At 45.7% G+C, this 13304-nt stretch overlaps 1 protein-coding gene across 4 annotated transcripts; it reads right to left on the minus strand.

The window, feature by feature from the left end:
• Positions 1–6010: 6010 nt before the first annotated feature.
• LOC144701834 (F-box/RNI-like superfamily protein) lies at positions 6011–10626 on the minus strand. Of its 4 annotated transcripts, none has more exons than XM_078573610.1 (4): positions 9522–10626; positions 7318–8924; positions 6526–6806; positions 6011–6444 (listed from the first exon to the last, which is right to left on the minus strand). In XM_078573610.1, exons 2-4 carry the CDS (start codon positions 8024–8026, stop codon positions 6208–6210), a joined length of 1227 nt encoding a protein of 408 aa, XP_078429736.1. In that variant the 5' UTR covers positions 8027–8924; positions 9522–10626; the 3' UTR covers positions 6011–6207. The 4 variants fall into 4 exon arrangements, with proteins under 4 accessions (XP_078429736.1, XP_078429735.1, XP_078429738.1 ...); XM_078573609.1 differs by having other exon boundaries at positions 7318–8973; XM_078573612.1 differs by having other exon boundaries at positions 6526–6585; positions 6694–6806; positions 7318–10626.
• Positions 10627–13304: the final 2678 nt, after the last annotated feature.

The following is a 13304-nucleotide window of genomic DNA, read 5'->3' on the forward strand; positions in this document are numbered from 1 at the left end:
AAAAATTACCATTATGACCTTTTGAATTTCCAAGTCCATATATGCAGTTTTGAGCCCTAACTTCAAACCCCCCTTCTCCTTGCTCTTTGAAAATTGCAGTCCAAAAGCTAGAGAGATCTTTCTCTCTCTGAAGTAATTTTTTAGCAGTTTTATAGAGTATATTCAAGAAGATGTTTGTTCTAAAATCAATCTTGTTGGGTTCCGTAGGCCTAGATGGGGATGAAGAAATCAAAACAATTCGCAGCAAAAGACTTAAGCGAAATCTTATAACATTGAGAAAACCATTGAAATGAAGTACCTCGGCATGGATCAAATCCGTGATTTCTTGAGTCCCCAAGCGAGAAGAGTCGAGCTACTCAAGTGTGCAGCCTCTAGAAATATCTACGCGGTCCTCGGCACATCGGATCTCCTCCTTCTCGTTGACGAGCCCCGTTCACGCTCCATCATCGTTGTTACGCCGTCCCTATGGCATCGGGAGTGGAAAGGAGGTGTGGGGGAATGGAGAAGAAGGGGAAGGCCTCTGAAAAATTCTGGCTTGGGTGAATTTCTTTCAAGGCCTTCCCTTATTTAACTAAGTATTTTTTTCATAAAAAATCCCAAAGCGTAAGTATATCATTCTGACGTCCAAAAGACCATTTGCGTATTACCCTCTAGGACCATTTGCGTATTAATGACTCCAGTGGCCCAATAACCTTTATTTGCCTTCCAAATTAACTAACTATATCATCATATAGATTAATTAACGTCGAATTGATTTAACCCAATCGATAGGTTGAGTCTTCAACACGTGGTGTGCTAAACTACACCTCGTGCTCTAGAAGATACAAAAGAGTGTGTATCGACTCACTCATGGAACCTGTTTATCATCGGTTATAGTGTATGTATATTCCCTCATCCACTTGATTCTCTTAGGAGGACTTAGGGTATGGTCAACTTTTAAACCCTAATCGGTGATCCGAGTTAGTACCGATGCATTCAGAAATCATTGGAGAACTCTTATCTTACGTTTCACTGCATTGTCCAAGGATTTCATCGCATCATCTTCCTTGAGCTGTCACCTCTGATACTGAGGGTGGACGATCCCATCTTGACCATTCAGTCGTCTTTGTGAACTTCTTGATGCACCCGAACTAAGACCGTTAAGAATCCCATGATTAAAGACTCGTTGGCCATAATCATAGTACAACTGTCCGCCCACAAGACGCCTTTTGTGTCTCAGGTCTAAGCACCACTTACTTCACTGTGACGTGAATCAACTTGATTGACAGTTTGGTATAATACCATTCAGGAATTTGTACGGATTAATTAAAGGAACTCTTTCTACTAAAGAGCACCCACTATCTATCCTTAGTGTCTCCACATTAATGGTTCCATGACCGGCCATACTCATCATATGAGTGAGGCTAGATTGTGTTATTTTATCTGGATACCTCAATGTCCTTCTCTCGTATCCTTCGAATAGGAATATTTAGAACACATGTTGTAAAGACTAGTGAACTCCGTATTATGATCTCATGATTCACTAAGTCCGATCATGTATTCATGGACTTCATTATAAGCATCATATGTGCACTATAATAAATATGTTTTATTAATGAACAGGGAACGCAATGTGGAATGTGTGATTGGCTTTCCGGCCACATATATTTTCATAAAATCTGAGTTCATAGAACTTAAAATCATGGTTTTTGGTGTAGGGGATCCATGAGTCAAAGGAAAGAAGGCTACCTATGAATTCCACACGTCCTCGACTTAGTGATAAGTTTGATATCATTATCATATATTTATTTATTTTGATATTGTATTCAACTTATGAATAACATCCATAAAATCCATATAACTTCGGATCATATCTTTTTGTTGAGTTTTGAAAGCATTATATGGAATTGAGTGAGAATGGGGAAATATTGACCTCTAGAGATTTATTTAATTCGATTTTGAATATTTTGTCTTTGTTAACATTTTTTTGTAATTTTGTATTACAAAACCAGAAAAGGTAGAATCATCTCATTTGGTGCAGGAATGAAGAATATATTTTAGTTTTAAGCATCAAAGGTTAAATACAAATCAACAAATTTTATCTTAAGAGAAATGTGGAGGAGTAGAGGACTTGAGGAAAGAATGACCACAAACAAGGTATAGTTGTAGGAAGTAATAAATTTCTGATATAAAAATGTTCCTATTGAAATACATAAAAATAGGCATTTTCTTCAATACTACTTAAGGAATGGTGATGCTGGACGACGACGGTGGCATCGTCTAGAGGATAATTCCTTAACAAGTTATGTAACTACATGATGACATGAACCATATGCAAATGTATGTGCATGCCCCGACTCGTGGGGACTCGTTGAGTTTCAAAGTCTAGGAGAGATGACCAGCGGCGGTGACTATGTTAGAGTGATGACGGCGACTATGGCGTCGAATGGAATAATTATGTTGGCACTCACACGTAACGGACAAGCTCAACTCATACCTAAGAAATCACTCGATTTGTAGTTTTCTTGATAAATTCTCTCACCTTACTTACCCGAGCACGATGGAGTGCAATCGGAAGATATATTGAAAGACATAATCTAAATGATAAGCAAGGGGAATGACGTAGCTCGTCGGTGGTGATGTTCGTCTTTGGCGTCGTTAGCGTCTTTGTCGGTGCAAAGACCAGTCTGGGCAGGCATGGTGGAGGCACGCCAGAGGTGAGCACACTATCGCTCAATAGGTGGTTGAGCCACAACAGGTGGAGTAGTGTGTTGGATCTGGTCGCATTGCAGTGTAGGGCACAAGGACAATGATATGCCTGGTGGGTGCAAGGTATTTTGTGTACGTTAGGAACGATGGCGCTAGGCAGCACAAGTATTGGCTGGACAATGTTTGGTCAGGCAGAAGTGGGGAAAAGTGTGGTTCGATGGCGTTGAGCGCGGTCGATGGGGGCACATCCAGATGTAGATCCCATCGTAAGCTAGGCGTCATTGGAAAGGTTGAGGGATGTTTGGCAGTTGTAGCCGCATAGTTACGATGTACTAGATGGCCGTTGTGACCTGGGGAAGTCAAAGTGGCCAAAATAGAGTACTTGACGCATGTAGGGTTCAACACCGGAAGAGGAGGAAAGCGACTTATCAACTGAGACACGAGGTGGCCATTGACTGGCACAGCAAAACACACATCGTGCGTGCGTTCAACACCCAAAAAGTCCGTATGGACAGATTTGGCCACGAGATCATTATAACATGCATTTTTAGTACCTTATATGATTATATCTACAGGTTTATCTACATTGAATTACTCATAATTGCATGTTATCAAGCTTAAAATGATTAAATCTATTTTAGAAAGAAATTCTGAATTTGCTGCATTTTTAGGGATTTTTCAAACCATATATCCTAAAAGGATTTTTTTTAGACAGAATATGATTTTTCTCAAATTTTTTGACATTAAATTTGGAAAGATATGATTTTTCTGAGTCGAAATATATATTATATGTATTTTTGGGCTTTATTTTAATTAATACAAAATTTGAAATATTTTATAAGCCCTTATAGTTTGTGTGCCATGTGTCGTCGTTTGATTTGTCGAACAATGACGAATTAGAAGCTATTTTACTGTTGGCAACAACCAATCATTAACTGAGTTTATGATTGGCGTCGGCAAATCATTTCAGCAGGCAATCATCGCTTTGCGATTCGCAAAGCGATGATTGCAACCAATGTTAACAAAAAAGTGCTTTTAAATTTTCTGCGTAGGGTTAAGTGGACAAGCCAAAAAAAAGAGCCATTTTTTCGTAATAAATGCTGCAAATACTGAGTAATATAAGACAAAAACTCAAATAGAAGTGCCCACTATCTTACCATTTAATTTCAAAAAAGGGAGCCCAAATTCAACACATCAAGATGAAAATGATGAAGCTATTGACAATAATGGTGAAGATGTAGAGGAAAATCAGGAATCTAGAGAAATGACTGAGACTCAATCGTGTCAAGGATATTCTGGGGATGACTCAGACTGGCCAATTGCATTAAGGCAGGGAAAAAGGAGTTTCACTCAATTTCCAAGATATCTTATGTCACACTTTATAGGATACTCACAACTCTCCACTGAATATCAGGCACTTATTAGCAGACTTGATGCAATATCCACACCCACGACAGTGCAGGAAGCTATGGAAGATAAAAATTGGAAACAAGCCATGGATGATGAAATGAATGCACTACTAAAAAATGACACATGGGAAATTGTTACATTACCCTCAGGCAAGAAGAAAGTGGTTGCAGATGAGTATACACCATGAAGTAAAAGTCAGATGGTACATTAGAAAGATACAAAGCTCGTCTAGTTCCAAAGGGTTACACTCAGTCGTATGGAATTGATTATGGAGAGACATTTGCTCATGAAGCAAAATTGAATACAGTTCGCATTCTACTTGCAGTAGCAGCAAATCTAAATTGGAAATTATTTCAGTATGATGTGAAAAACGCTTTCTTACATGGAGATCTAGATGTGGAAGTGTATATGGAAATTCCTCCTGGATATCATCCATATATCTGTAAGGATCAAGAGTGCAAATTAAAAAAAGCACTCTATGGATTAAAGCAATCTCCAAGAGCATGGTTCAGGAAGTTCTCTCAGACAATGAAAGACATGGGCTATCACCCAAGTAATGGGGATCATACTCTTTTTGTTAAGACATGCTTGGACGGAAAGGTGGCTGTATTACTTGTCTATGTGGTTGATATAATTGTTACTAGTAGTGACAATGAAGAGATTTCCATCTTAAGTCAGAAACATGCTCAGATTTTTGATATCAAATCTATGAGACTGTTAAGGTATTTTCTGGGAATGGAGATTGCTTATTCTTCTGATGGCATTTTCATTTCTCAGAGGAAATACATTTTGGACATATTGAAGGAGATCGGTATGAGCAACTGTAAACCGTCGCCATTACCTATGGATCCAAACTTGAAGCTGGGACTGTGTCAAGAAGTAGCACCTGTTGATCGGGGACATTATCAGAGATTGATTAGTAAACTCCTATATCTTAATCATTCTCGACCAGATATTGCATTCGTAGTGGGACTTCTAAGTCAGTTCATGCATAGTCCACAGGAACCTCATTCGCAGGCAGCATTAAAGTACTAGCATACCTAATGGGAACACCTGGACATGGGCTAGTATTTCAGAAAGGACAAAAATTAATATTTGAAGAGTACACTACTGCAGACTATGGCGGATCTGTGTTGGATCGTAGATCAACAACGGGATACTGTATGTTTCTTGGTGGTAGTTTGATTACTTGGCGCAACAAGAAGCAAAAGGTAGTGTCAAGGTCGAGTGCAGAAGCAGAATTCAGAGGAGTTGTAAAGGGAATTTGTGAAATTCTTTGGATGCAAAATATTCTCCTTGATCTAAATATAACTCAAGATTTTTCTACAGTACTTTATTGTGACAGCAGATCTGCCATTGAAATAATTCATAACCCAGTTCAACACGATAGAACAAAACATGTCGAAATTGATAGACATTTTATCCGAGAGAAGATTGATTCTAAGGTGATTGCTATGAAGTATATTCCTTCAAATCAACAGGTTGCAAATATACTCACCAGAGGCATTCCAATCAGTTTATTTCATTGGTTTTATTCCAAGCTGGGAATGAAGAATATCTACCTACCAACTTGAGGGGGAGTGTCCACCTAAAGGTACTTGGTATGAAGTTTAACATATTAAAAAAAAAGGAAAAAGGGCTATACATGACAATTCGGCAAACCGATATTTTCTTACTTTCTTTTATATATGACTCAGTAAGGCCAAAGACTAAACTTCAATCGAGCCGATTGAAGTATCTGTAATCGAGATTACGATTACTTTTGACTAAGTGATATGGTAAAAAATGCCTTTCTAATCCCACCTCTAATCTTTCAGAGGTAACTCGATGAAATGTGTCTAGGTTTGACACATTCCATTCATATTGACAGTGAACGATCATGGCATCAACGTCAAGACACCCACAACGATCATGAATGTAAGTTTTCACCTTCCAGGCCATCATCATATCAATAATGGTACAATTAACAGTTCGGAACTCATAGTTTGAGCAGCAAAATTGAGTCGGATTCTTCCAGGAAAATGCTGACAAAAGTTAAGAAAATAATTGAACCCAAAAATAAAAGGCGCTGACTGAGAATAATTGGTCAACGGCCGGAAAATTGTTGCATCACTCTACCTGAATCTTGTTGCTGTTCATGCTTCTAAACCTGCAGATGTCTTCGAAGAAGTCATCAGCCATTTCGTTGCAGTTCTTCATCTGAGATACTCTGATGACCATCCTCCGCAGCCGCGGGCTGTGCTTGACCAACGACTCCAATGTGCTCAGCTTCTGCTCTGCATTCAGCGGCGATCTCACGGTCACCACCACTTCTTCCAGTGAAGGTATCCAGAACCGAAAATCAACCTAACGAGAAGTCAACACCCATTAGTCAATGCACAAAAGTCAACACCATGGAAAAACGAGAGGGTTTTAACGAGCACACACACTCTGGAGGCTGTCCTTCTGGCAAAGGGCGGCAAACATGGCACCGTGGATTTCAAAGATCTGGAGACGAGGGTGGGCATTGAAGAACTGGACGAGGTCAACAGGCGGAAAGGGCAAGAATCGGTCAAAATCACCGCAGAATTCAATCTTCATGACTAGGCGGCGGACCTCGGCGGCACAGTCGAGGGCAGAGCTTACTGCAGCCCAGCTCCATTGAACCCCACGCAGAGACAGGAACTCTAAGGCCGGCAGCTTCTCCGCCTCCACTGTCTCCATCTTCCCTAAAAGTCCAAAGTCAACCATACTGATAATCTCATGCCTAACATTCAGATGAAGATTCATGCTACGAAGTCAATAAAGACTCAGGCAAATGATAGTATGACAAAATGTTTGATTTGTGGAGAATTACACTTTTTCAATTCAAACTTCTCTGACTGAATCAGTTTTATGAACTTCTAATCATCACAATTATTTAACTTATCGAAGAATATTGCATCCTTGACTAGCAGCATTCAATCCGAACTCAAAGGCTCCACTAACTCAACCAACTCTCAATGAAGCTGTCATGTACCGTAGAATTGGCAGATTTTCTCCTTCACCACAACCTCTCTCTTCTCTACAAGAATCATCATCATCATCATCATCATCATCATCACTGTCAATCATTATATATCTCTCCAAATTCAAACACAGCAAACTACATCACCGGAACTTTCATGCAACTCAATCTAGACTTAGAGAAAACGGAAAACGAATAAGGTCATGAGATTAAAATCTACATGATTTTCTCACCTGATGTCTTGGCGATGGAGAGGGACTGGAGGAGGCCAGCTTGCTTCAGGATGACAGAGGAGAAGCCCTGCACCTCCAGGGACCGGAGATTGGGGCAGCCGACGGACAGGGTCCGGCCACGTGGACCAATAAAATCGAGCCGACAGCTCTCCAAGAGCTCGAGCTCGAGACAGAGCGAGCCCACCCCGTCGCACCCGAGCAGCGCCAGCTGAGCCAGGTTCGGGCAAGCGGCCAACGCCGCGACCAGGGCCGAGTCGCGGAAGGCCCCCCCGACGATCTCCACCGTCCGCAGCGCGATGAACGGCTCCCAGCGCGGGGGGGCGCCCATGCAGACCCCCCACAGCTTCAGCGACTCGAGCCCGCGGCTCCAGCCCAGGCAGTCGAGCTGGGCTGGCCCGTCGACCCGCAGCTCGAGCCGGCGCAAGGACGGGGCCTTGAGGGCGAGCCAGGTGGCCAGCAGCGGCGCGGAGAAGGGGCAGTAGAGGACGAGTTCTTCGAGAAGCGCGGCTCGGGTGACGAAGTGGGTGATGGCGAGGTCGGCTTGCGGCTGGGGCAATCCGTCGAACGCGTTGCGGGGGAAGTAGAGGGCGGGGAGGTAGAGAACGCAGTCTCGCCAGCGCTTGGCGACGCAGCTGCACCGGGCCAAGTCCCTTGCGTTGGAGATGCGGGAGAGGACGTAGTGGAGGATGGCGTCCGGGGCGGAGTTCATCTTCTTGGGTGGGCTATGGCTGTATGGCTGGAGAGTGATAGAGAGGGGAGTTGGGTGCGGGGCGAGCGGTGAACTTGGGCGGATTCTGAGAGTTTTGGACCGCTTGTTCACGTTTTTCTCTCGCGCAGAGAGGGAGGGAGAGTGGGTACGAGAGAGCTTGAAATTTGAAATAGGCAGGCAGTCCGGGGTGCTGGTTTCACCTCTCTCTTTTTCTCATTCTCTCTCTCTCTCTCTCTTTTTCTCATTCTCGCTCTCTCTCTCTCTTTTTCTCATTCTCTCTCTCTCTCTCTCTTTTTCTCATTCTCCTTCTCTCTCTCTCTTTTTCTCATATTCTCTCTCTCTCTCTCTTTTTCTCATTCTCTCTCTCTCTTTCTCATTCTCTCTCTCTCTTTTTCTCATTCTCTCTCTCTCTTTCTCATTCTCTCTCTCATTCTCTCTCTCTCTCTCTCTCTCTCTCTCTTTCTCATTCTCTCTCTCTCTCTCTTAACGGATATATACATCGCTATATCTCAACCAGTTATTCTTTGCCCGGATATTGGAGTGTTGGGTTAGTGTGGTGGCGCACAGCAAGGGAAGCTGACGATTTGAATTTCTGGAGTCTCGTCGTGATACCCACGGATATATACTCTAGGGGTCGGGTCGTGATACCCACATAAGGTTATGGAGCTCTCTTTGAATTTCCTATTTTTCAGTATTTTGGGTTTTTTTCTTCTAATTCCAAATGTCACAAGGAGAAGGCTATAAAAGCCCCCCTCCCTCTACGTGAACAGTGGTGAAATTTGAATCAAGAAAATCTTCATTTTCACTCTGTGGGCTTTGTGCCGCCGCTGCCTTCGCTCCCACACAAAGCTCTCCTCCTCTCGTTTGCGATGAGCCGTTGCAGTCGTCGGCGCCATTTCTGCCATATGCAATCTGTCACCTTCATCTTCACCTTTGCAGCCGCTGTCCTGCATCATATTATATGCCGTCTCGAGTGCAGACATCAGATATCAGTCTCTACAATATTGTATGCCGTCTCGAGTGCAGACATCAGATATTTGATGTCGGACGTCATCGGGTACATCGTCTGGTCGGCACCGAGTATGATGGCTCAGTATTGATAATAGGTAGTTGTATCGAACGTCGATGGTGTCGTCGTCCGACGAATGAAACTCTAAAGGGTTGATGTAACTACGACGTGATGAAGATGCATCCTACGTGTCGTATGTGCAGGCTCTGACTCGAGGGAGGCGCCGAGCTCTGAGCTTGGACGAGGTCGCCGGGTGACGGCGACAGTGGCCTCTTGAACCTCGTCGGAGCGACGAAGGCGTCTAGGGCCGAACAGATTCAATCTATAGGGCTCGCACGTAACGGACGGACTCGTCGTAAGACACTTGTGACGTCATAGTTTCTCTCAACTATTCCTCTCTCACCTACCTAGCCCGAGCGCGGTGGAGTAAAATCGAAATTATACTGCAAGAGATAAGTAAATGAGCGATGGGAGAGGAGGACTTACCTCGTTGGTGCGTGGCTCGTGGTGCAAAATTCATCGTCAGTCAGTGGCGGTCGAAGCGGGTGTGGCGGAGCGGCGCCGGAGAGCGGACTGCGGCTTGACGGGTGATGATGATGCCTGAGCATTGGTAAAGGGCGGAGGAGTCGAAAGGAGGGTGTGAGTGGCCAGTGGGACGGTTGCTTAATATCTCGAGCGCACATCCAGACAGCACGCGCGTCCAGGGAGATGGAACACAGCGAGACCTGGTAAGAGTGGTGAGCAGCAGCGCGTGACTTCAGGCTAGGTTTGGAGGTTCAGCGTGGAGACGCTGACTTCGTCGCATCAGGATCCTCGACCGGACAGTTGGGTTGAACGAGACGACGGGATACCGGACGCTCGCTGTGACCAAGGCGAGGAGAGCAAAATAAGGGTCCCCAATCAGGCGACGTTCAGGGCGCTGGAGACTAGGGTGCCAAGCATGGAGGGGGCACCCTAGATCCAACAGGCCTTGCCAGCAAGGTAGGCTCCAGGAGACTTTCACGCGCACCCAGAAAACTTGAGTCGCCGATCAACAGGCGAGGGTGCAGGCGGTGTTCACCGATTACCCAAGGAAACTAGCAGAGTCTTAACACCGTTTGCGGACGTGGTTAGTCATTCGGTTGACCAGGTTGACTCCCCCTGATAGTCTGACTGGTTCCCGCGATCCGTCGGGAGTCCCAAAGCCACTCTCAAATGCACCATCGGGAGACATGCTGCGAGAGCAGGTCTAGTGCTCCTGGGTTGCCCGGAAATCTTGGGGTGGACCCAAATTCACGCACGAGGGGGGGGGGGGGGCGGGGGCGCCTGATCCCTTCCTTAAGGCTTCTTTTGTCCGTCCGGGTCATCCGCGGATGCACCAGACGCAGGCAGGCGGCAGGAGAGGGGGGGGAATACAGCGAGTTCTGGCTGGAGAACGATGAGAGACCTTCACCGATGAGCTTGAATCATGAAATTGAGCGAGGACGGTGGCCCTTGGCGGCGGTCTTTTCGTTCTGCCCGTCTTCCTTGCCTTCCTCCTCCCTCTTTCTTCTAAACGAGGGAGGGAGACCAGAACAAAAACAACGCAATTTCCTTTCTTGATTCTTCCTGGTCTGCCTGACCTAGGACGCCCATCCTTGCCCTTTACAGAGAGGTCAAATGGACGCCCATCCTTCCCCCTAGAATGGGCCCAACGGGGTAGGAAATCATGTCCATTAGTGGGCCCTTATATAATGGGCCCCCCATTACAAAGAAAAAAGGGGAAATTTAAAACATAAAAAGAAAAAGACAAAGGGAAATGTGGGAGGGGGAGTCCAAGTTGCTAAGGACCCCTCCAACACGTCGACAAAGGCACACGGCATAGACGGGACACGTCGTGGTGCGACAAAAACAGGATGACGAGAGCGGAAAAAACACAAAACATGACAAAGAAACGGTGAAAATCAAAAGCGATAAGTAAGCATCTTCACCCGGCTGTCAATGACGATGGCGGGCGGCGCGAACAACATTGTCGATGATCCTTAATGGCGTGCGCTATCAATGTCGTCTCGAGTGCGGACATCAGATATCAGTCTCTACAATACCAATGTCCGATAGCTCTATTCTTCCTGATATTCACCTTTGCTATGAGGTTTCCAAACCAATATTAGATATGGGTCTGCAGATATCAAGATTTTTTGATATCCTATGTGTCATTTTAGTACATTTTCATAATATTACTATGTACGACATACATTGATGATTTTATAACATGAGGCCATTAACTAAAATTTTTCAAACTTTTGGTTTTGACTCTTGACTCATGAGATGGGGCTTTGTGATGAAAATACTAGCAACTTGAGACTTCCGACTGGTGATGCTGGCATGGCACAAAGTGGATCATATGCAAAGACATGTCCTTATGAATCCTTCACTTGATTTTTTGCATAGTTATAAAATTTGAATTCCAGTGGTGTGAATTGGTTTTTCCTTCGTCTAAGCCTTCCATTAGTATCAAATCTTCAGGCAATACTGTTTTTGTCTTTATGAGTGCATTGGAAAATAGATAGGTGACAAAATCCATAACCCACTTCCTCCAGCCTTCGTTTTAACCTCAATTGATTGTCTGCAATGAATCCTCTGGGCATTAGAATAATAGAAACATCAAAAACTAGCCAATATCTACGATGTATTACAATCTTAACTTCTTCACTTGGTGTAGTCTTTGTCAACGAACTTGGTGTCGACGAACACCAACGACTATTAGGCTATGGTAATTGCGACCTGGCAATGCCACTAGGCTCCCGATGATCCGGACATTGAGTTCAAGACCTACAGTGAAAGCTCTGCTCCTATCGCTTTTGCTCACGCCTTCGACAGTCTCAACCAAGGATGTACTGCATAAAATCCTAATCCTCAAAACGTGAACCCTATCTATCACTAATCTAACCCCGGCGGTGGAGGAAACGTTCGGAGGCACAGAAAGAAATAATAATAATATAACGCCGAGAGGGAATTGGTGAGCGTACTAGGAACGGTAGGCTCACGAGGTGTCTGATTCGGCAACGGTGGAAGGCGAACAACTCGTATGCGCGATGATGACGCAGGTAGGTGCGGTGCCGCAAGTAGGCGCGGGGTGCAAGTAGGCGTGTGGTGGCAACCACGACGACACATTGGAACCGGACGTGCCTCCACCTCCACACGAGACATCCCGTGTCATGACACATCATCAGCGACAACTCCAGAACTGCCCTTTGACGTGACACGTCGACAGGTCGTCTATTTTCTCTTACTTTCTCTTTCCTCCAAGGCCTATACATAGGCCAAAGTAGCATGAAATACTTGGTGAATTTCTTTTAGAATTGAAGTTTCTTCTACCAAAAGGAAGCTTGCCCTAGTCGTCTTTCCTGCCGAGCCATTGTCGCAGCCTCTTGTCGCCGCCGCCGCCGTTGAGAAGATCACTTGCCCTCCTATTCCCGCCGTGCATATGGCCACCCGTCCACACCTGCCGTTTGCAAGGCTGCTGCCTGCGCCCACCGCGCGCTCGGCCACCCGCGCCTGCCGCGTGCCTGGTCGCTCGCGCCTGCCCTGGCCGCCTGTGCCCACCGCGACCTTGGCCGCCTACGCCCGCTACGCCCCCGGTTGCCCACGCGCACCCAACGCGCCCCCGTCTGCCAGTGCCTGCCACGCGCCTGCCGCCCGCTCAGCCACCTGCACATGCCGCACACTCGGCCGCCTGCGCCCGCTGCACGCTCGGCCACCTGCGGCCGTAGCGTGCTCGACTACCCGTGATCGCCACGCGCTTGGCTGCTCGTGCCCGCCGCATGCTCGACGGCCTGGCTGCCACTTGCCACTGCCAGTACCCTCGCCAGCCATTTGGTCTTCGTGTCCAGTCGCCTACTCCACTTCGCCCTCGCAGCCACTTGCCGTCGTGCCACCGCGCCTACTCCACTTGGATCCGCAACACCCTGTCAAAGCACGCGTCAATCGCCTTGCCAATGACGCATCAAGAATCTCTTGCATCGCCACGACGCACTACTCTAGTGCCAAGGTACTCTCTACACTCTTTGGTGATAGTGCTCTTCATCTAGTATTCTTTAAGTATTTATCCACCGCCGTCGGATTAGTTTTGGATTTTGAATCTTCAAGCAATTAAACTGAATAGGCCTTTGAATCTTCTAGCGATCGTCCGTTCAAATTTATTGATCTTGTTGCTTTGTTTTAACCGCAGTGGTTGCAAGACAGTACTCCCCCCCTCGAGTGAGGAAAGGGGCTGCACCATCAGTATTTACACCAGATTTAATTCTCGAA

Source organism: Wolffia australiana, chromosome 4 (genome assembly GCF_029677425.1).
Source record: "Wolffia australiana isolate 7733 chromosome 4, ASM2967742v1".
Classification (NCBI taxonomy): Eukaryota; Viridiplantae; Streptophyta; class Magnoliopsida; order Alismatales; family Araceae; genus Wolffia; species Wolffia australiana.